Raw genomic sequence first — 24,920 nt, 5'->3', positions numbered from 1 at the left:
GAATTCCCGACAGTCATTTTTCTTTTTCAGCCAAGTCCAATCAGTATCCTCTCCAGCCTACCTTCCATCTCTCAAATACTACTAAAGCTGCTCTACTTCTAGTGACCCCATTACTGGTCAAAGCTCAGGACTAGTAGTTTAACCACCATTATCTGTCACTTAGCAAAGGTGGTAACATTTGGGATTCCTGGATTACTCCTCCCTTGCCTTCTGTGAATGACTTCCACCACTTCCAGTCTCACCACCCCCAAGGATGCTGAAGGAGTCAACCAAGCCTTTATGAACATCACCACAACTACTTCCACGCTGATCTCATTATCTAATGGGTCATAAGCCACACCTATGTACACCCTCCAACCCACTGCTGCAAAAACACGTGGGTTGAAGCAGCTTGATACAGCTGAAATTGTACGCAGTTTCAGGCAGCGATCGAAGCAAGAGAAAGAGAGAGGTGAACCTGGTTCTCAGATCAGCAAGAGCTGGACTCAGAAGGCAGGCTACCAGGGAACTCAGCAGGACTTGAGCGCTCACAGCAATCACATTTGTAGAGGCTGGCTCACAGCTCCCGCTGATTCTGAGCTCTCGGAGGCATGGTAAGTCCTGCGTGCCAGGGTGCTGGATTCCAGCCCACACCGAGCTCAGCAGGACAGTGTGTCAACCTACCGCTCCAGAAAGCAAAACACAGCTTCCTTTTGTAGCACTGCCTTGCAGCTCCTGCGTAGTTCAAAACCAACTCGCTGAGCTCCTGCAGGCACTGGAGACTGTCCCCTCTTCTGCCCCACTCCAGAGGTGGTGGTATATGAATTTTAAGAAAACATCAAGACATATTTGAAGTGTACCTCCACCTTTGGTTCCTGTTTATACTTGCTAGTGTACAAAACCTCCTGCTGTCTGCATTTACTTTTGATTAAGTTCTCAGGCAACGAGTTAAAAAGCTGGTATGGGTTTATACAGTGCTCTCATCCTGACTAGGGCCTGTTTGCTATTGCACAAATATCCTTTGGATCCTCTGCTTGGTTTTCTTTAAAATTTTCTCCTTCTCATGCAGGACACTTACCATCTTCCACATGTTCAACACCCCAAAGCCATGGACAAATGCAGCTTTTATATTCTGGGAAAAGTCCACAGCTTAAATTTATTCCCCTAGGCTCTGCCCTTGCCAAGGGCATGTCCCGAAACTTCTCCAGCCTCCAGAAAAAAGGGGACAATTTCTCAGTGTGGCTCACGTTAAGGTAAAACACAGAGGTAAAGTAAACCCATGTGGGATGAGCAAATCCACAAGTCGAAAGTGTAACTCCAGAAGAGTGTCACGACTAACCTTACAGTACCTCCCCATACATCTTCCCCCATAATCAAGGAATGCCAGCAGCACAAAACCAACACAGCAAGCTGAGGTAACGATACTCCGTGGAGGGAAAACTATCACTGCAGAGTCTAATAGCTTGCAACAACTTTCAATTTGTATACGTAACAGATTGATACATTAATGCTCAGTTACAGAAAAAAAAAACCCTCCAGGGCAGCAAGCAGAAGGATCCAATGGTACAATCCTATTTACCTGGGAATGGGAGCTGGGGATCAGTATGCAGCATCCTTACTAGGTGCCTTATACAACATACAACTACGCTGCCACAGCAAGAGCTTCCTCCATCTTGATGCCAGGGTGGCTATAAAAGCATTAATGAAGATATTCTATATGGGGTGTAGCAAATCTGGCTCAGGGTTTGCTTTGTGCTGGTGTTAGGTTCTCCCCCATGTAAAACACATAAGCAAAAATTACGACTATTCTCTTCAAAGATGACAGCCAAACACGGCAGGCCGCTAAGAATTCCCACCCCTCCGCGTGGCAGATCACGTGGGTCCCTGCCTCCTCTCCACGCTCTGGAGCGTGGGTAACTTCTTAATTATTTCTCCCCCCCCCCCCCTTTAAAAAGGAGGCAGCAAGCTGTGGGAAAATACTTTTATGGCTAAGTGAGCTTTACCACCCACAAAGAGACAGGTCCCCAAGGGGCCCTCACCGCCCACAAAGAGATGAGCACTTCTGCAAAGCCTTACCCCTTCTGATATAATGATATCTAGAAATTCATCGCTTTAACAATGCACACAAAAGGCATCAGCCTGTACCCTTCACTTTTAAGAACATCATCATCATCTCTCTCCAATGCCTTTCTAAATCTCAAAGCCAGCTTTAGCTTCCTAGCCACCAGCACAAAGAAAGGCTTATTGGGACAGTCTGCATCAGCAAATACGATATACAAGCTCTCTCAGTTTCAGTGCTCACTTCCATCACGTGACACTGGAACAGACCGCAACTTGTGACATGATGCAAACGGCTAGCGGGACCTCTCCTGTGGGACCACTGAAGACATCAAGACTCCTGCACATCTACGAGGAACTGTGGAACTTGTACTATGCTCATAAACATCCCCTTGAGCTCAGGCAACAACGTTGCTCATTTAAATGCTCTTTATAGTAGAAAAAACCCACCTGTTTCAGCAATTAGCTACCTTAAGTGGTGAACTTTATGCAGCACAATTTCAGGAAATAAAAAAAAAAACCAACCCCTAACACCACCACTCAAGTATCTGCCATTTGTTTCCAGTCTAAATGGGTCTGACATCAGCTTGTGCACCCTTCCATGCCTTTTGTCTACTGAATTAAAGGCTGCTCTATCAGAAATTTTTCGCCCACAGAGATACATCCAGACCAATGAAGCAACTATGACTACCTACTACTACTTTGATTAGCTAAGTACATTAAGCTTATATCATTCTACAGCTCAAGTCTTCCTCAGCTGATTCTTCCTCAGCTACTTTAAGCCCTTCTGAAGTGTGGGCACAAGAGTCACACATGGACTTGCGCACCAGCTGGAATGGCATTAATGAGATCATATAAAAAGATAACAAATGTTTCATACTCCCTGGTACTGCCTGCCTGTACAGGGTCTTAAAGCTATGCCATCATGACAAATTCACATTCCCTTAGTTCACGTGTGACTCCCCAAAGGCATATTCAGAGTCACTACTTTGCCCAAAACAAGCCTTCACAAACTGCAAATTACTTGTCCCAAGGTATGTAATCTCACTCTGGGCTGGAAGAATATTCCCCTACCCACAACATACCGTTGCTTGCATCATCGCTGGGAATGAAGTGACTGCAGGAAGATCTGCCCTCCAAATAAACCCTGGAGGTTGCCACCGTCACACTCCATATTTTACTGCCTACAGACAGAAGCGGATTGACCCCAGACCCCGAACACCTGGTTCTTTGAAAGGCCAACAGCAATGGACTGGCAACACTGAACTCCAGGCTTTTAAGAGTACTTAACTGTTGGCTTGTTTGAAACTCTTGCCTCTGGTCCAGAGTCATCCCATAAAACTGCTTCTTTTAACCGTCAAAATTTTCCCTATTGTTTCGGCTTAATTCAAAGCTTTGAGTACCACTCTGTTCCCATTTGAACATACAGATGCACAAATCCATACAGTAGGCTATGTACAGGGGCTGGTACCAATCACCCTGCAGCTCCACCATCATCTCTTTGGGGGGAAACATGATGGTAAAAGTGTAATTAGCACTTCAAGGCTCTGTGTTTGGGACCTCTTAACCCTTTAACAGGACTTTCTCATGTGGAGGACAAAGTCATAAACATTTCTCTAACAAACTTCTCTCATGGGGCAGCATAACCAAGGACAGCGTAGCGCAAACATCTCCACAACTGAAATGCAGCCAGTCACAGCGTCTGGCATGCTTGAGGAAATGCAGATCTTTCCAACTACTGCTAATCTCAGTGCAGTCACATTTCCAGATACTAGCCAAAAATCCCCTGACACCTCAGACCTCATCAAGCATATCCTGCCAAACAAAGCGGTCTGCACTCACCCTCATCAGAAAAGTTACGCTCATGCTAATCTCACTTCCAAACAAAACTGTAAATTATGTTCATAACGCACAGCCGCTGATCCACACCAACGCTTTCTATGGACACTTAAGCTACACAAGTAGGTGATTGAAAGGTTTTCAGTTTAGCTTACCGAAAAGGAACTGGAAATGAGACTCTTTGCACAAAATAAGCATCCTCATGGAAAGCTAGGAACAAAGCATTCTCCAGTAACATCTGCTCTCTCAGACAAACCTTGAAAGAGCCACAAGTCCTCTGCAGTAACAGCCATCACAAGGTTTTACAACAGATAACACCACTACTTGCAACCAGAAGCAGCTGTCCCTACTGCTGAAATACAGCCTTTAACACAGCTTCAACTACAAACTCCATTTTCACCTACACTAAACCCAAACATCATGTCAGTGCTCCAGTGCACTCATACAATTCAGAGAATCACTGAAGACTGTGGGTGCAAAGGACGTCGGGAGATGCCCTAGTCCACCCCCCTGCTCAGAGCCAAGTGAACTACAGCAAGCTACCAGGGACTATCTCCAGTCAAATCTGGATGTATCCAAATATAAAAGACTCGACAACCTCCCTGGGCAACCTTTTCCAGCATTTGACCACTCTCACAATAAAATAAAAAAAAAAACCACCCAGTAAAAAATATATCTTCAGTTCAAATGCAATTTCAGTTTGTGTTCACCCCCTTTTGTCCTTTCCCTAGGCACCACTGAGAAGAGCCTGGATCTCTTGTCTTCATTCCCTCTGTTCTTTAAACACACTGACATGATCCACCCCTGAGTTCTCTCTTCTCCAGGCTGAACGGTTCCAGCTCTCTCAGCACGCCCCCCCCTCAAGTCAGAGTCTCCAAGCCCTTACTCAACCTTGTGGCCCTTTGCTGCACTCACTCCAGTATGTCCATGCCTTTCCTACGCTGCGGATCCAGAACTGGACAAAGCACTCCAAATGTGGCCTTACCAGGGCTCAAGAGGACCACCTCCCTTAATCTGCTGGCAAGGCTCTTCCTAATTCAACCCAGTACACCGCTGACCTTTTCTGCAGGGGCACATTTGCTGGCTCATGTTCAACTTGTTGCCCACCAGGACCCCCAGGTCCTTTTCTGCAAAGTTGCTTCCAGCCAGTAGGACCATAGCCTGTACTGGTGGACAGGGTCAACCCTCCCCAGGTGCAGGACTTGGCATTTTTTCTTCACTGAACTTCATGAGATTCGTTAGCCCATTTCCCAGACTCTGAAAGTCCTTCTGAACAGCAGCACAACTTTCTGGTTCATCACCTACTCCTCCCAGTTTTGCTGAGGGTACATCACCCAGGTGATGAATGAAGATGTGAAATAGTATGTATTGGCCCCAAGCAGATCCCTGAACAGGCCAAAGTCTGCTTTCCTGAAGAGCTTTCCCCACAATGCTGTCCTGTAGGTACTTCTTTATTTATCTGCACACGCTCAAAGTGGGCCCCTTTTAACCATTCTGAGTCATGAAACCAGAAGAGCAAGGGCATGATAAAAGATCCAGAAAACATTGAGTTACAAGACATAAGGCTAATTCACTTATAAATAAAACTGGATTACAGTACTCATGCATTTGCTTAGCTAACATGTTTGTGAGGCACAAGAAACAATATTTTAAATGCACCCGGGAGTAGCAAAACGGCTGCCAAAAGCTCTGCTGCATCAACAAACCTGCGGCATCACCATCTTGCATGTAGGAAATCAAGGCATTACATTTTGATTCTCATAATAACCTCTCAAAATCCTGCCTGCTGAGTCCTGCAGCCTTGCTTTGAGTATGAAATAGAGAAAAGACACAGCACCGAGTAGCAACAAGGAGTGCGCCTACAACAAATCTTTGTATCACATCTAGCACAGCTTCTGCTCAAGTACTGGAGCTTCTTGCCTGCTCTGCTACATACAGGTTGTTGACAGGTCCACAGTCCATCACATCAATGCATAACACAGCAAGAAGGGACAGAGTAGGAAGGGGAAGAAATTAATAGAGAGATCACAGCACTGCACAACATAGCATAAACATTGAGAAGCTTAACACAGGAGGAAGCCACGTGAGTCTTATTGTTGAGTATCTGAGACCGATGTAGTCCGAGAAAGGGCTCCTGCAGCAGGCACGCTCACTCACACTGTGAAACCAAGTTCCTTACTCCTGGTTAGCAGAATTAAATTTACAATAGCGCTGCACACCGAATGATGGTGGCAGTACCAGCTTCAGACTGCACAGACTGAAACAAGAAAAACAAAATCCCTATCACACAGAGCTCATTTATCTTGAGCAGCGAGTTAAGCACACGCTGTCTGATTAGTCTCAAAATATCCATTAATACTTGCAGTCCAGAATAAGTTTTTTAAGAAAATCTCAATAAAACCTAGAAAACAAAGCTACAGAAACAGGGAAAGGGTAAGGGTACAGCCCCTCCTAAAAACACTTAATTACCTGCTGCAGACAGTGGTAGAGTTTGTGTGCTGGGAGGGGGAGAGGTGGAGAGCAGCTCTACCTTTTCAGAGGATAAATGTATAAAATAAAGCAAGTCAGCACCACTGATGAACAGTAAAGCTCTATGCTGCCTTGGCACAGCCTCTGCCAAGTAGTGTTTACTTCTGGAAGCAAAGCACACATGAAAGAACACCCTCCGTACAAACCAAATAGCTGTTGCTTTTCCTTCTCTCAGAGTTCTTGCTTTCTTAGTTTTTATACCACCTTTGCTGCTTTCATTTCATCCCTTCTGCTCAGGCTCCTCTTCTAGGCATCACCCCTTCTGCACTCAGCTGTCAGGACAGGACGCAACCTGCCTAATTTTAGGCATCTAAGGTATTCACACAGAAAGGTACTCTTCCAAAGCTCCCTATACAATGAGTGATAAACATACTGGCAGCTCCACGGAAGATTCAGAGCACCTAAGTTCAGCTCACTTCAGGTGATGAATCAGAGCAGAAGCTTCTTTTTCTCTGCTAACTATACAGGAAGCTTAGCCTCCCCAGGCAAATCCCCCAAAATTACAGCGTAAATACCCCCCATAGTGCATATAGCTGTGGATTCTTATTTCCAGTTGACTCACATCCCTCTCAATTAACACATTCCCAGATTTAGCAGATTGAGATGAACTACGGCTTGAGCTGCAAAAGCATAAAGGAGACAGCAACAACAAGGACTGAGCAAAAGAGGACTTTAAAGTGCTAATAGCACTAATATGACTCAAGTTCATTTTTATCGTGCAGTACTCAAGAGTCTTTTGGACCACCTCCAGCTCTCAGGTGTGAAGAGGCAGCTCCTTCCGTATAAAAAAATTGATACACAAAATATTGTTAAAATTTATCTTTGAAATTAAACTGGTTTTTGAGTCACTCAAACCTTGAGAGTACTCTAATCTCTAGAATCAAATAGGGGATATCATCTCGCAAGGGTTCTGATGCATGTTCATTCCCCCTGCCCTTCCACCTCCAGCGCTTAGCACGCTTAACGTCCCAACCGAAGACTTCAAGCTGCATCTGTCCGTAGCCGGCAACAGAGAAGTGCTTGTGCCCACAGAGCACCTGTTCTGCTAAATGGAAGAAGTGAACAGAGGCATAGAGCAAGCGGGGCACTATAAGCAGCCAGCCAGATTAACGTTCTTCCATTCCAGCACACAAAGTACTCTGATGTTTTCTACCTGTCTATGCTTTTTGTATGCAACAGTGTACAGCAGGAGCGAACATCAAAATGTGCATGAGTAACTGCAACGATTCTCGTTGCAGAATTTGATATCTGGGATGGGAGGGAAAGGCTAACTGCAAACAAAACACACGATCTTTTCCATCACATAAATACATGTTAATGGCTTTCTCTCAACACCACCTACCACCCACTTTCAGGAGAACCAAACCCACTTGAGCTCAGACTAAATGCCATCTGCACCAAAACTGATCCCCCCAGCTTAGGATTTTCTGTGGGGTCCTTGCACAGGACTCCTATTTCAGAAGAGATGGCCTGTAGGTAATTCAAATGCTAACGACATCAGATACCTATCAGCCTCCATTGTGCCAAGAAAAGGGGCAGCTGGACTGCCAATTAAAGCACAGAGCCGGAAAAAACAAACTCACTGGTGTCTTGCAATACAGTGAAAAACGACTGATGTACTATAAAGACAGACCTGGTAGGGAGAATGCAGCATCTGCAGATCAGCTATCCAATCCTCGTGTAGCCACAAAGAAGTTATGTATTGCCAGCTGGTTTCTAGGCTTGCGGGTTTTTTAAGCAATAATAAACTGATTTCTACTTTCTGGGAGTGGTATTTCATTTGAAGAACATTTGCCAAGAAGTTCACTTTCTGACCACAGCCATGAAGTGGTATAACCCTGTAGCAACAGCTATAGAATCTATTGAAGCAGAAGTCAACAATGGATCTAAGATGAAGTTAACTCACTTTATTCTGCCTTCATCAAATCCATCTACACCACCAAACTTTCAGGAGATTCTATTTATGAGACAATCCACTATGATCAAGCAGCAACATAAAAAACATTAAAAACCTTCATAGCTGAAAGCTGCTCTAGGAGAGCAGCAGCTGGAGAGGGGGCGAAGGCAGATGAGAGCTGAGGTCCAGCATCTAACCTTCATGAAAGCTCACAGGCTGCAAGTGTGTTATTAGAACATATAAAGCAATTTTATAAGTGAACACTTAAATTAGATGATGTCACACAATTAAAGTCTTCTCCATGCTTCCAAAATCCTACTGTCTTCAGAAGCTTAAGCACCATGTTGAGAAAACCAACAGCTCTGAGGATACCTCTTCGTCAGTTCCATAAAGGCACTTTCCAGTCCCGACTGTAATGAGTTTGTGCCTTTGCAGCTCAACACTACAGCCTCTTTTCTTCCTTACATTTTTGCATGAAAGGCTGCACTTACACAGAAATTATAAACAGTTCTGAAGTCTGTGATGAAGGCGACAGATATCTATAGCTCTCAAGCTGCAGAAGCACCTGAGGCATATTTTAAGCCTCTTACGTCATCTGGTGTCCACCGACATAGATCACAGAAAGACCACAGAGAATGAGGTTACTCAAAGACTCACATATTTCCGTATTAAGCAGTACCCACAGATTTATAACAGAAACACACTGTACAGAAACCCTCACAGCTATGTTCCTCCAGGTCTGTCTATTGTGAAAAGCAGGATTAGATCAGGATACTAATCCAAAATCACGTAGTTGCCTTTGATGAAAAAGCAGAGGCAAGCTAACAGCAAAAAGCCAGTGATGGACAGCTGAAGGTACACACTCAAAACTAACACTCAGTTCTCAGAAAGCCTTGCCAGAGAATACATATGTACCAATAGTAAGAAAAACAAGGGTACATGAGAGACAACAGAGATGTGTTTTCCTATCAACTTTTGCTGGTCTTCTAGAGCTCTCAAGCCATCTTAGTCCTGCTCTGTACAGCTGCACATCACCATGAGCGCATCTGAAGGATGGGAGCATCTCAGAACAGAATTCACAGCTCACTGACAGTGTACCCAACAGAAGAGGATTAGGTCAAGATGACTTGGGGCACAGGAGGCAATCACACCTGCAATGCCAGAGGAACTGGAGAATCTGCCTGCAATGTGGTTTCCAAGGCAACAAAGCAGCCTCTTATCATTATCACTTTCTTTATTAGAGCAGAAGTGAAAGGTTACTGGGCTAATTCTAGATGCAGCAGCAACCAATACTCTATCACTTGGATGCATCAGGCTCGTCAACATCCATTTTGACTGGCTTTAGGTTAGAGCCACTCACTTGTGTTTGAACATTAGCCCTAAACACAGCTAGAGTGATCAACAGATCGGGAAGGTGCACCAGGAGGCACTTCAGCTAGCGGGTCTGGTTCGAAATTTGGACCACTGAGAGCTAACTGCCCTAATTCTGATTAGGAGAACTATCATATACAGACAAATCTTCATGTCACAGAAGGACCAGCATTTATCCACCGTCTTAACTGATTTTTCATCCTGAAGAAATTTCAAATGCTTTAACAATTGTGCATTAGCAGTTTCTGCCTGAAGCATGGAAATTCACTGGAAGATATGCAACCTAGAATTCTCCCAGGGAGCCAAGCTTTGAAGAATGGGATAGCTTACGTGATTTTTGGGAAAACAGCAGCTGAACATTCCACTTTGAAGTCCTAGATCCCAATTAAGGGCAGGCTACCAACTGATTCTTAGCACCACCTATAGCCTCAGCCCTATATGCCAATGCAGCAAGGCCACAGACAGCTTTGTTGGGCAACCCCAGCAGGGATATCCAAAGCTGCACCATCATTACTCTTGTGGCAGGACATACTCTGAATAGGCGTGGGCTATGGAAAAATCTCTAATGTCAAGCTCATTCTTTGAACCCAGGTAAGCATTCAGTCTCTGATCTGAATCTATTACCCTGAAATAGCGACAAAATCACTCAAAAACTACATGTAGAGTGTTGCATCACTCAGCCCTTAAGTCATGCTGAGTCTGGATCTCCCCGTGAGATGGAAGACTTGAAGCAACTGTGTTGGATTGCATTTCAACAGGAAAAAGTCTGGTGGCAGAGCCAGAACAGACAAACATGATCTGTGTTCATGCAAGGAAAAATATTTTGTTTGCTGTGATGCACATAACTGAACCGATGCCCATTAAAACAAAGCCAGGTGAGACGGAAGCATCTCACAAAGCTAGGTAACTGTCATCAGCCAGTAACATTTCACATGCAGGTCTGCTGCTGGGTAGCAGGAGTGTCAACAAACTGGCATCTGTGTCAATTTTTAAAGCCTCCCGCAAAGTTCCTTGGCAAACGCTGATTTTCTTCTTCCTCTGAGCTTCCACTGAACTGAAACTAAAGCCGCCTTTGTTCCACCATACCATCATGTCTCTGTCCATCTTGAAGTAGTCAATTACTATAAAGCCTAAAGGAAAAGTTCACATAGGCGAACAAGAGGTCACAGGCACTTCAGTGGCAATGAAGTGGATTTTTTTTAAAAAAATGTACTTACTGATTTTTAAAAAGATGTTAGTGTACATCTGCCTACTGCCAGATGCCAATAAAAATATCCATGACTTGGCCCTCAAACTACTTAGCAGTGTCCTGCTCACAACGTGACTTAGGACAAAGAGAATTTTATTTAAAAAAAAATATCCGCAAACCAAACCGTAAGTAATAAACAAGCAAACTTACCAAATAAACAAAAAAATCCACACACAAAACAGTGGGAGAAATATTAAAGTAGAACACAAACCTCCCCCCCCAACCACAGGAGGTGGTAAACACAACACTGAGCTGTGTGTTCATTGCCTCCAGAGCCAGGCATGTTAACAATGCCCAACTTTGTAGAAGTAGTAACTTCCGTTACAAAAGGTGTAACTTCATCCTACAGAACAACTCTTTGGTATCTCCTGGCAAGCACAGGGAAAAAGGAAAAAAAATAATGCAAATGGCAGAGAAGCCAAGAGCCTAGAAGACTGAAACTGCCCCAAGATGCCGTATTCCACTTGTATTGCTGTACGCAATCGGCCAGTCCTATCGAGCAAGAAGCCAAAAGGTATTTACCGCTTTCATCATCACTTTAGCAAACAGTTACTTCAACTAGTTTTCACTGCATGGATGTTTCCTTGGAGACCACAACCCCACCACTTCCAGCAGTTCACCAAGGAGAGCCCGGAGGGCAGCTTCCAGCCCCCACACCGAGAGCCTTACAGAAGAGCTGCTGAACCAACTCCCAGGCTTTTTGATGAGTCTTGAAATAAAAGGGGAATGTGGAAGACTGAGAAATATGCTAGTGTTATACCAGTATTTTAAAAGGTTGAAATAGGATGAGATATGTCAGTCTTGTCAGCCTGACATTGATTCCAGACAAAATAATGAAAAAGCTGATATAAGACTCAGTTAATAAAGGATTAAAGGAGGACAGTGTAATTACTGCCAATCAACATAGACTTTACAGGAAAATATAACTTGTCAAACTACCAACACTTTTTGGTGTGATTACAAGTTTGAACGCTAAAAGGTAACAATGTTGATGTAATATATTTTCAGGTGGTGTTTTACTTGGTGACAGAAAGCACAGTGATGCAGCGTTATCGTATCAGCTGATAGGTCTAAACTGCACCAGTAGATGAGAAGTCGGGCAGGAAGGTGCTACTGGGACTTGTTGTTGTTGTTGCAGTGCTACATGCAAATCAGGCTGCTGGCATGGAGATATCTCTGTCTGTCATGTTGACTAGTATCGCTTCGTTCTCCCCCTGAACTCCCACCTACTCTACCCATCTGTTGCCACCTTTCCTATACTTTGCCTGGGAGCGCCTTGGTGCAGGGATGGCCACCAGTCCCTGACTGGTACCAAGGACTCTAATCCTGACCTAAGCCCTGCCTGGCACGTCAGCGTCATTCTGCCAAACCTACTGCACTGCCGTACTAGCCCATCTGCTTAGATAACCTGTAATTTTTAGTTGTTCATTAAACCAGACATCTCTAAGAATTTTACCACAAGGCGGTCTTCCCTAGCATGGAGCTACTGCCTGTAACAGTTGTATGAGAACGATACTTAAACAGAAAGCTGTTCATGTAAAGCAGAGAGCTGAAAGTAAACATGGACAGCAAGAGCTCTGGCATTAAGAAATTTAGTCACTACACCAAAGTAATTCACACACCCGTAAGATCCCCATCTGCTGCTTTGACTTACTCTCAGCACACAGCAGTAGGTGGGGCAGGGGACAAGAGCAGAAGTGTACTTGGATATATTTTCCCAAACAACAGCTCTTACTCGTACTTGGCCACAGAAGTCTATTGCCACTTTTAAGAAAGCTGTCAGGTTAGGAATACAGGGTTTTTTTTCTCAAAAAGGCATCTTTTTCTCAAATGCTGTAGAGGTTACATAAGAAATACATTTGGCATTTATGCATTTAAACGTAATTCAAAAATGACAGTTTGGATACATAGAAGGATGAAGCAATTTAAGGCACTCAAGCTTACATTAGTCTGTGTTAATAGGAAGACAGATGACTGGTTGTTCCCTCAGCCAAGATGGGGAACCTCACCCACGACCACCCAGCCAGGGTTAAAGTACTTCTGAGCTCAAGCAGAGATTTTTCACTGTGATAGTGAACTACTATAAGCTTTGGCACAGGCTGACTAAAAAGGATATAAATACTATCAGCAATGCAACTTTCAATACCTCTGAAATAAAATATTGAAAATTACAATGCTGCTGACCAACATAATGAACACAAGTAGTTCTGAGTATTCCACAACTGCAACCTCATTTTCTAGTTCTCATCTTTCGTGCTTCCACCTAATATTTACAGCTTCAACTCTCCTGGTTTCTACAACACATTAACATGTTTTTGAGCACAGATGCAAGAAACATTTTGAAAGCTGGAAGTGTAGGTACAGACTAAAATAAACAGAGTATTAAAATGATGCGTCACAAGCAGCTGCTGTATTAGGAAAATTAATTTAATATTTAAGTCAATAAAAGCCTTTACTGTGGAGTCCCAGCTATTCCAGTATGAGCTTCTACAACACTGTAGGAGCCAACACACCTCGCCTTAAGCGGGCTCAGCACAGCTCCACGCAGAAAAGACTGATTTTGTTTTTCGAAAGTCCCATGATTACAGTTTCTGCCTTCTTTTGTTAATCTTGGCATACACGCAACAAACAGCAAGCACGTGTATTTTGGGGCTCAAATTCCCTAAAACGTGCAAGGCGAAAAAGCCGGGCTGTTTCCCAGCCACTAAGAAACAGGCAAACTGTGAGGAGGGCTGGAGAAGGGTTGAAGGCAGGTGTCTCCAGCAAAGCAGGGCCACACAAGAGTTCTGCAGTGTTGCCTGGCAGCAAATAATTATCTGCCAGTGTGCTGTTTCCACGTGCCAACAGCCAAAGCCCACACAGGCAGCAAGCACGGGAAAGTACATGCATCAGCTAAAGCTATAGGCTAGCTCCATTCTTTCCCCCAGGGAAAAAAAAGCAGAGAAGCTTTGGAGGCTAGCCTTTGGCTGAGCTCTTGCTACTACTGCACCAGCAAGGTCTACGAACCATGCACTCAAATCACAATGTCCAGGGAAACAAAAGTCCGGGAGATGCCAGAAATCCGTTATCAATCGAAGACAAGGCCGCTGCCATACTACATCAGCCATGCAAAACCAACAACAGTTCCACCCCAAAACAGCTGGGAAAACTCCAGTGAAGACTCTTACGAACAGGTTAGATATAAATCCTGTCCAAAATGGTTTAGGCATAGTTGATAGCGCCTTAGGATGAGGTAAAGGGTCTTGCAACCTCTTGAGAAAGCTTTTAGCACTCCTTCCTTTCAGCGGTGGTCCTGTGATTACCTACAGGAAGGAAGGGACCACATCCTGACCTACCTGTCCATACACCATCCCCTGTCCTCCTCCAAGCTCCAAGATGTCTCCCCTGCACTGGGGTTAATTACAGAGCAACACAGACCCAGCTAAAAAAGACCCACCCTCAAAGTACATGTCAGCTATAACCATCTCAGTCATGAACTGCCAGTGCGCCATACTCCCCTTCTTCCTTCCACCTCCCTTCCCACCTCCGCCTGCCCTTTAAGGCTCCCAAATGCCTGTGTGCTGTATGTGGTGGCAGCTGAGTTTTTTAATATGCACTTATTAAGATCCTAATTGAATCCCGCATTGCCTTGTATGCATCTTGCCAGCCGGAACACGAACAAGGCACCCTATAATTCAATTACAAGGACCTGCAGCAAGCTGATCATTAGTCTGTCAGGTTGTTAAGAAAAAGACATTTAGGAACAGGGGAGAAAATTAAACAAAAAGGAGAACTGTTAACAGCACCCCTCCTCAATTCATGCAGACAGTCCCATACATATACGTCAAATTGAGGAATCTGCAATGCCCAAGCACCTGAATGACAGCTCACCGCATCACTTCAACAGTCCTTTCTCTTCTTTCGGACAACTTAAATAGAACCTCAGAAGTTGGAATTTGATTGTTTCTCATCAATCCTCCTCTGCTCAGATTCATGAGAAAAATATCACTAATATACATGACTACTGCAAACAAGGAAATCTCATTACCTGCCAAAACCCTGTTGACAGAGGAATGAGTGGCCAAGCCAGGCTGTCCCCGTTCATGGAAAATCCCAGCGTAAGGCAAGTACTCCGGCAGCAAGAAGCGTCTGCAAAACAAAGCGGGTAAGCTTACATGGAGAAAGACATCCCAGTATACTACAGCCCTGGACAGCAACTGCAATTGCTGGAATAGTTGTGTTTCCTCAAAGTAGACTATAGTAGAGGGAAGGCTGGACTCCTCTGCTTAGCCAACCACCTCACTGCTTCGAACAACAGAATAGATCCTCCTCTGATCAACGTGCCTGTGAAGATCAGCATTAAACAAATCCTTTACTTCCCACAATAGCTTCCTAATCTCAAACCAGCGTGTCATACTGAGAATCTCCAACCAGATTATTTTTTCCTCCTATTCTGCCTTCAGACCGTAGCCCTAACCTGCAGGTAAGAAGCACTAACGTGCTGTCCTTCAAATGTCACAGGATGAGCTGATCATAACGACATGTCATCTCGGAGGTCCCAGAAATTGCAAATCCAGAATACAGCAGCCCCGTGCAAGAAAAGGAATCCCTCTGAAAGCACCAGAGTGCTGTACTGCAATGGGTACCTCCAGGATTTCTATACCCTTTTAAAGGTAAAGCCTTACCTTGGGACAAAGCGCCCCAGCGATGGTGCAGACATACGGGCATTTCGGGGAGCTCGGTGCCTGGATCGGTCTCCATTGTCCCTTCAGCAAAAGAAAGAAAATTACTGTACATTAAAAATACTATGCAATAAAGCATTCTCCAAGAAAAGAAAACCCCAACATCACCTAGTCATCCAGTGTATGGCACAGATTTAATAGTTCTCTTGCATAAGTCATGTGCTTCTGATGTTCCAGATTGATACAATTTACTGTCCCAATGGCCCCTGACACTTTTGCATATGGGCAGCCTAATATCCACTGTCTTCACTGTTTGACAATGTCTCAAAAGTATCAACAAACCCACAGAGAGTAAATGAATCTGTATCAGCACCTGAGCAAATGAAGGAGAAACCTTAGAATTTGGACCAGGAGAGCAAAAGCAAGCACAGCATAGTCCTGCTGAGAACTTTCTGTTAGTCACATTTGTTAAGTTTCACTTTTTCATTCCATTAATGCGAACAAAAGAGCATAATCTGCAGACTATTATTTTGCGCTCCTTCTCTCAAAGTCCAGTTTAAGCACCATCACAGTTTAAGATAATCTCACTTTTCACAAGCTTTCCCAGTGAAGTCAGAAACGTTAGATGGTATCAGACGAAACCATACCTCCGCAGAAACCTCTAATTCTATTTCACAATAAATGTCTGAGCCTTAGGGAAGGAGGAGAAAGGGTCTAACAACTCCTGCCCTACAGCAGACACAGGGAAAGTCTTCTTTCCCAGGGTGGCAGTGCAACACTGAACAGGTTACCCAGAGAGGTCACAGAGCTGCTGTCCTTGGAAGTCTCAAGACAGGTGCTAGACAAAGCCATGTCTGACCCAGTCTGATTTTGGCAATAACAACTCTACAACAAGCAGGAGGGCAAACTGGAGGACCACCAGAGTCCCCAGCAAACAAAACTCCTGATATTGCATTCATAGGTCACAAGAGGACCTGTAATTATACAGCATTAAAAGTGCAAGGAAAATAATGAGTATTGGTGACTGAAGTTCTGAAACAGACCTCTGCAGTGCCTTACTCTCCACTCAGAAATTCACTCTGTGTGACCTTGTGCAAGTAGCAAGTCTGTTCTTCCCGGATTCCAGATCCCCATCTGTAACTGCAGCTCTACTTGTCCCCTTCCCAGGCAGTTGTGGGGATAATATTACTTGCAGAGGCTTAGAATCACTAGGAAACTAAATATTCCTTATGCAACACTAGCAGCACATTCCTAACCCACTCCAGCAAGCTGTGCAATTTCTAATTTTTTTTTTTTCACTTTGCTTTTTTAAAGTCAGTGAGCAAGAAACGTGGGCTGAGAAGAAAGTCCATTACATGGCTCTTTCCCACACACTTGAGGAACCAGTAACATGAAAACAGAGGTTGTGCTGCAAAGCTCGTTAGCATTTCAAGCTATTTCACCAAAACCAAATCGAAATCCAAGCTCAAAGCTTCCATTTCTCCTGCTGCAGACGCAGCATTTGCAGTTCACAGCCAAAACCGCACCTCGCCCTGAGGTTTCTGTGCAACCAGCAGGATTCCTGAAATCAGCAATGTAAAAGCTGATGCTGTTCTTTTCTCTGAGGCCTCCAACCTATTAAGATGCAGATCAATAACAGAAGGGATCCTGCGTACTCAGAGTGCTGACATATCAACTTTTCCTGCTAAAGAGAAAAGGCCAAAAGGGAAAAAGAAGTGGATGTTCCAGATCCTGCCACACACAGTAAGAGCTATTTAAAGTCAGGCAAGAAATACACTTTTTAAATGTCCGTGTATCAGTTTTTGAAATGATACTGATATGCAGCCGTGAGAGAAATGCAGCAAAACAGTCTTCAGCGTTGGCATTTGCTATGCACATTACTAGAATTAGAAGATGCTTTCGAAAGGGACGAATACCAGCAAGAGGAAGAGCAGCAGGACTGCACCCTGCAGAACTCTCCAGCTGAAGACACTCTCTGCAGCAGGTTTCAAAAGGAATGAGGAATTAGGTCCAGCAAACAAAAGAAAATAAAGGTGCAGTCTCCCACAGTCCAAATCAAGAGAACTAAAGCAACTAATTGCTTGAGGTTTTTAAAATGCCACTAGTCAATGTTCTTAGCATCCACAAAAACATTCTAGGACACAAATTTTCTAATCAATGAAACTTTCCGATGCAAGAACTCCATCCTGTACTGTCCTATTCACCATGCATAGAACCCTCCCCAATACAAAAAGCCTACAGGGAAAAAACAGAGCCTGGACTCATCTTTGGTTTTCACCATGACAGACACAGCCTCTACTGATTCCAGAGACAGCAATCTATTTCTAACATCCCCTTAAAAAAAAAAAGGAAATAAATTTAAAATATACCACACCCACTGCCCTATAACACAAACAGCAGAATTGGGAATGAAAAACAGTGACTATCCTTTGAGAATGCTAAAATTCCTATTTACTGTCATGGAAGCATAAGATATATTCATCTTTAGCACAGGGCAGTGTCTTTTAACATTACTCTGAATCACTAATTTACAGAGTCATTTATATCTATACTCCCATGCTCAACTACATGGAAGTGTGTTTTTTAGGCATCTAGTGCTGAAAAGCTAGACAGCTGATATTACCCTGGTACCAGCTGAAGATTATTTCTGCACCCTCTAAAAAGGAAAATAAAAAACCCAACCTACAGATCAGTGAAGATGGGTGGCACTTTGTGTTATTTCTGTACCACACACAGCCTCTGCTGACAGAGGGAGGAGAGCAGATGTTAGCACTGCTGCAGTGCCAGCGTGAAGCACTCCAGCAAGACATGAAAAGTTTCCAAAGTTCTCTAAAGTACTGGTGAAGATCTAATGCTCTACTTTCTATTTAGTGTCAACTACCTACAGGCTCATTAGCTAATTATTTGCATTGGATAGTTTAATTACCATAACCTGCAAAAGTGGATCACTCAGAGTGTGCCTCTCTACATAAAAAAAAAGCCTCTTCTGTAAAGCAACTCAATGACCTTGCAAAAGTAAATGAAGCAAATTTGCACCACAGCAAGTGCTCTAACAGGGCTAAAAGGTCATCCTGCGATGCCCTTTGTTTTAAGTGTACCAGCAAAGTTTAACAGCACGGGGAAACTTCTGCAGGGAAAAAATAATAATGAAGCAACTAAGCAAGCCATTGAGCGAGATGCAGAGAAAGAATCAGAAATAATCAGCAGGTAAGGTGACAAGGGAGACTTAATACTATAATTATTAACAGACTAATTTGTCTCAGGAGGAAAACTGCAAGAACCAACAAATGGTCAAAACAACTCTAAGGGTCTGGCTCAAAATCCAGGTTATTCATAATTTGTTCAGATACCAGTGTGGGACAAATCAAAACAGCGATATGGAGAATAAGAGTTGGTAGGGGAAAAACAGCATTAACGCTAACACAGAACAGCGCAGGAGAAGAAAGGTGTTCCCAAACATTCAGGTGATTTATGGACATTTAAACTTTCATCCTTCTTACGCCTATTATCCTAAACTGGGTAAGACAGTTAAATCTCCCTGGATTTTTCTGCTCTTGTTTTGTTTGCTTGTTGAGAGAAGAGTTGACCAATGTAAATATAATGGAGCGGCAACGCCAGCTTTGAACACAGAGATGGAGATGCAAAACTTTGCATCCTACAGTTTGGAGAAAAAGGCATTTTTTTCATCCAGTAACTTGGCTAGCACATTAGTAACCAAGTGGATACAGAATATAGTCAAGACTGTCAGAAAGTAAAACAGCTATGCTCTGCTTTTCTATCTTGGCAAGAATTCTCTTTAATATTTAGAGATTGTTGTAACAGGAAGTGAAATTAAACACACAGCATGGGATTTCTAAGGCAATCTGTTGGTCTAACTGTTCTCATTGTAGTCAATATTAAAACTCCCACTGACCACACTGCCAACAGAATTAGGTCAACAATGACCATTTTGAAAAGCCATTTAATTACCAGAGCCAGCACCAGTAAGCCATGCAAGTTTGTAAGAATCAAATTATATCAGACCAAGCCAATTGTTCCCTATTTTCAGCATTTTATCGTGTTTCATGCAAGCCAATTTAAAATGCTAAATCAATTTCTATTGCAGAGGTTAGACACTTACGTACAATAGAAATGCTAAATAATTGGTTAAGTGGCATCTACTAATACCCTTAAGGGCTGGCACCGGATTCAGTTGCACCATCTTGATGTAACATTAACAAACAGTAACATTTTCTTGGTACTTCAAACATTAACTATCTCCACTTACTTGCTATCAATTTTTTAAGACTGCAGGAGGTTACTTCAGAGGAGCTAGCACAGAGGGCAGGAATCACACAAAGCAAGAAGGGCTGGAGTAGCACAAAGATCGTATCAGGAGCTCAGGGGAGGTTATCAAAAATCGCAAACTTACTCTGTGTTAGAGACTGGTCAAGTCTGACCCCAGGTCCTCTAAAGAGGGTACCCTGCAGGATGTCATATTAAACTCGCCATACTAAAGAAGAAACAGATCCTGAAATCTTGCACTTCACAGAATTTACTGCTGATTTACGTGAAAACAGATGACATCCTGCGAAGGGCACACTCAAGAGCTGCATAGGACTCCAAGACACAGTGTGTACAATGCTTTACAAAGGGTACAGAAGTAGCACAGAGGTGGTGAGGGAAACATTATGTTTGCTGGTGATTCTAAGAACATCAATCACTCTCCAGCACCATCCTGGTGGGTAAGGGACATACAGTGGGAACACTATGACCCAAAGTTAACTCCTAGCTTTACAAGTGAAGGAGCAGCAAATACCAGAAGGTATTAAAACCTTAGTTTTCCTTCTGTCTGATCCTGCAAGATCCTGGGCACCTCCTACAAACGAAGTTAGGAAAAACTAGGAGCATTTCTAGGAAATAAGCCTCTCAAAATAGAGGTGTAGACATGAAATAAAATAAAATCTTGACATTCTGAATATTTCAGTGAGATACAGGTATACTAGAAGACAAAATGAAAAGTCACGCTGCAACATGATCGTAGCTCTCCAGAAACACACAGTAGCTGGAATAACACCTGGATCAGCAGGATTAGTCTCAATCAAAAAACATACAGGTTCCATCCAGTATATGCTACCTTACTCATAGTCCTTCAGACTTGGAGAAGTTGTAAGCTCAACCCAGGAAAAGGGGACCACCCTACTTATGGCTCTGAGGACAGGGCATGTCACCTAAAACCAGGATTGTGTTTAAGAGAAAAGATTCAAGACAGCTGACTTATCTCCAAGCAGAGATGTTTTTCCACAAGTAGCTACAAATAAGCAAGCCAGTAGCACTGGTCTTATCAAAAAGAGTACAAGCACAGACATCCAGACATTAAAATGAAAAAATAACCAGATTTAAAAAGAATATACATAATCTGGTAAAAATGAAAGGTATAAAAATAAATTTAACTAACCATCTTTGAAGGATATGACCATTACCGAAGGAGAACTGAAGGAGACAACAAGAAACAAGAAATTTTAGGCCAAAAGAAGCATCTGCTACACAAAAAGCCGTTCCTGACACTAAATGTATTAGGACCGTAGAGCAAACTTCCAAGTATAACATCGGAAGCCAAAAAAATTGAATAAAAATATTAGAGAAACTGCAAAGACCAATGCTGCCCAGCTGGAGAGACAGGAGCTAGGAAGAATAGATTTTTAACATAGCTACTTAATAAAACAATTGATGAAGAAGTTGAATAAGTCACCCGAGACATGGTGCCTTTCCATCTTCCTATGTTCTTTCAAAAGGCTAAACCACCAGTCTTTCACTAGCAGCTTTTTCAAAGGAACACCAGGGAAAGCTTATGTATATTTATCAGCTAAAACTTCCTATAAAACAGCGGACTGTTGAGTTACTAATGGCTCTCCTGACCAGAGGGAAACAAACTGCCAGCCTTGATTACCTCTCAGAGGGCTGCTCAGGGGAAAATTTATTTACAAGATTGAAAACGGCACTTCAGAAGATCATGTGTTTCAGAGAAGCATCACATAAGAAAGGATTTATTACCTGGTCAAGAGAAACAGCTGTACTTGCCCATTAAAGGCCAAGGATTAATTGCTTCAGAACCAAAATGAAGCACTGACTCTTATCCAGGCACAGTATCCAGTTGTCCCTAATTACCTCACCATGTGGTGGGCTCACCAATGGATGATACGTTTTAGAGTAAGACTGATTCACTCCACTGCAGTGGATCACTAGAAAACAGAAACATCAGAGGCCAGACTAAGGTAGCAAATCCCTACTCCCCAGCCTAGACATGGCACCTGGGTATTAAAGAAACCACTGTATTCAGTATTTTATACAAAATGAGAACATCCAGCATTGCAACTACCCTTCCTTTGAGACCCCTTAATTAGCCATTTTCAACCATTCATGTGAACACAACTAGGGAAAACATCACTAAGGCTAATTCTAATCACTTGAAAACCTCACAACTGGTACTCATTGAGCACAATTTGTAGTGCAAACATGGAATCAGCTGCTCCATCAGGCTTCCATACAGGAATAAAGAGCCAAAAGTAAGCACCAGCTTTTTCAACTATACTGCACTGTCATGCTACTGGTCTTCCAAGCAAAAACTGCACAAACACCACTCATCTGTTAGACCTACAGGCTTGAAGAATGTTAACCACTGCCTGCTCTGCATGGCCAGCAACAAACTAGTAACTGCTTGCTTCCTGATCACTCTCATTAACACCAGACATCACCTACTAAGTGACCTAGTTTGACTTAAAAGAGTTTCACAGACACAAAATAAAAGGAAAACAAAGACCACCGTTCAGAAGTAGCAGAAAAACTCCGATGTACCATCCTGCCATCAAAACTGTTTCTACAAGCCCAGGCAACCAACAGTACGGAATATGATGTGAGCTTCTCTGGCAACTGTCAGCTTTCAAAAGGCACTCATTCTTTCACCGCCCTGCAGTGAAGACACTTGCCTTGCTGGAATGTGACTTAACGGTGAAACATTATGATGCAAAGGTTAGCAATATCCTGCAGAACTGCTGCAAGGAAACGGTCACTGCCTGTCACTGCATCCAGGCAGCATTATTAGACATTAAGACCAAGATAAGGGGAATATAAAAGACTGTCACAAAAGATAAAGATAAAAAGAATAGGGAAAATGAAGCTGCAGGCTACTAGAGTAGATCACAAGCCGAGCTAAGAATCTCACTAATCCTTGAAAAATGAAGTTCAAAGAGTAGATTCAATATCATTTCCATTCATCCAGGACTTGTTAGCATTCTTAGCCTGCAACTGTGTTTAAGATGATGAATATAATTAACATAAATTGCTATGTATCAGGAAGCAACATCCCAGTGTTAACTGCTCACAAACCTACGAGAGGCGGGGAAAATACCAACAGAAAGTGACCACCAAGTTCCACAGAATTCAGGTCTGCCTTGAAAGCCAGTTTTTAGAATGTCCATCTTCATCCAAAACAATGATGCAGAGCCATGTGATCCAAAAAAACAGAGGCAGAGGAAACAGCATCAAAACCACAGATAAAGGGGTTCTGGGAAGAAAACAACAAAAGCAGGTACGTACAACAAACAGCAATCCTGTTTTTAATATCTTTATCTGAACTCAAACAGAAAACTGCTAACAAGAATATTATTTGTAGCTGCTCAAGTAAGAGAGAGAGATAACAAACTGTCCCATCCAGGACTTCCAGAAAGAAACTGCTACTTTTTCTGCAGTACACGGATGTGACATGGATCCTAAAAATCCATTTCCATTGGCATTTAAATGACATTAAGAGCTCATACAGATTCTCATATACCTACCATGTCTTTTGTTAACCTCAAATGTAAACATCAGGATGGTAAGGAGAAAAATTGAAACACTCAGCCTAACTGCTTTTCAAAACCTTGTAGTTCAGATATGCATCCTTTCTACCACTATACCAAAAGGCCACCATTGATCAAGTAATCTCTCTTTTACCCACCTTTGTTACACCATATCAGAACTTAACAGCTGGCATCCCATCCATCCTCAGGTGTCAGCTTAAGCTATAGTCACCCTACAGAGTAAACCTCTTCCCTTATCTCTGGGATTCCCCCCCGCGCTTCTCTCTCCACAATGACAGAGCTTGTCCTGCTGTTCTGGAGCTGTAGATCAGAAGCCCCATACACTTCAAGTCTCACAAAAAACTTCAGCCATTCTAATTTCTCCTTTCTTGTGCCAAGAAAACCCGGCTGCTCTTTGAAGGAGTTTCTTATGTAGAAGTTGAAGGTTGCCCCAGGAAGGAAAAAGTGCTGTGAAATACACAAATGCGCAGTGAACAGCTGGGGAGGAGGGCACGAAAGACCAAGACTGGCTGTACAGACTCCAGGTTCTACTCTTGTGCTCTTAATAGTTGGTGTGCTAAGAGAAAACAGCCTGCGTATTGTGAACTGATCGCATTTCTGCAGATTAGCGCTCCTGTCGCTTTGTGTCTCTAGCAAACAATGATAAAGAATCAGACTGAAAAGGTAGAGACTGGATTTAAACACATGCATGGAATTCCTTCACAAGGGTAAGGAAGACATTATTTCAGAAACTGGTAATCTCCAACCTCTCTCTCTTCTTACTCAGTATTTCCTAAAATCTCTTTCTGTCTCAGCCACTAACCAAACCACGTGCTTGTTCTCACCGTGACACACAATTCCCTCCCCGAAACCCACTTCCACCGTTCTACTTGAGGAGCAACAGGGAGAACAGAATCCAAACCCAAACCTGCTCCCCCAGTGCACACTACTGAGTAACCCACCCCTCCGCAGCCACTGCCTCCCCTGCTCCCCCAGTGCACACTACTGAGTAACCCACCCCTCCGCAGCCACTGCCTCCCCTGCTCCCCCAGTGCACAAGGTCAGGCACAATCGCTTCCTGCCCATTCCCAATTATTATTTTCAGGCCCCAATGCACAAGTCAATTTTCTTAAAGAAGCCAACAAGAAAAGATGCTTTAAATGAAGACATTCCACAAGAAGGGCAATTGCTTAGATATCTGGCGTGAATGTCTAATCGGCTGTGCGCTGTTTTGCCTTGATTCACAAAAAAAGTTAAACCAAAGTGCCAGCTTGAACCGGAGCGCTGACCATGAACAAAACAGACTCAAACCAAATAAAATCATATTCAAGCAAACAGAAGCAAGGCTTACAGCTTTTGCACAGTGGCAGCCAGCTGGCGGGTCGTGATCTTAGAACCTTTTAAGGTGAGAAGCTATTGGAAGAACTTTGATTTGGCACTTCTTGCTGTGACAATGTCAATAAAGCAGCCAAAAATGGCAGAAGACAGGCATGGTGGATACTCATGTATCCTACACACTT

At 43.3% G+C, this 24,920-nt stretch overlaps 1 protein-coding gene across 7 annotated transcripts in view; it reads right to left on the bottom strand.

The window, feature by feature from the left end:
* The window catches only part of AMBRA1 (autophagy and beclin 1 regulator 1), a 135,555-nt gene that overhangs the window by 65,334 nt on the left and 45,301 nt on the right, over positions 1–24,920 (bottom strand). For 6 of the 7 annotated variants that reach the window (XM_040600285.1, XM_040600282.1, XM_040600289.1 and 3 more), the window contains 2 exons: positions 15,587–15,670; positions 14,950–15,050 (listed from right to left, as the gene is read on the bottom strand). In XM_040600285.1, the coding sequence (XP_040456219.1) occupies positions 14,950–15,050; positions 15,587–15,670 (185 nt within the window). The remainder of the gene's footprint in view (positions 1–14,949; positions 15,051–15,586; positions 15,671–24,920) is intronic. The other variant, XM_040600287.1, reaches the window with a different exon arrangement.

Source organism: Falco naumanni, chromosome 7 (genome assembly GCF_017639655.2).
Source record: "Falco naumanni isolate bFalNau1 chromosome 7, bFalNau1.pat, whole genome shotgun sequence".
Taxonomy (NCBI): domain Eukaryota; kingdom Metazoa; phylum Chordata; class Aves; order Falconiformes; family Falconidae; genus Falco; species Falco naumanni.
The sequence above is the reverse complement of the archived record's forward strand: the minus strand, read 5'-3'. Positions and strand labels throughout refer to the sequence as shown.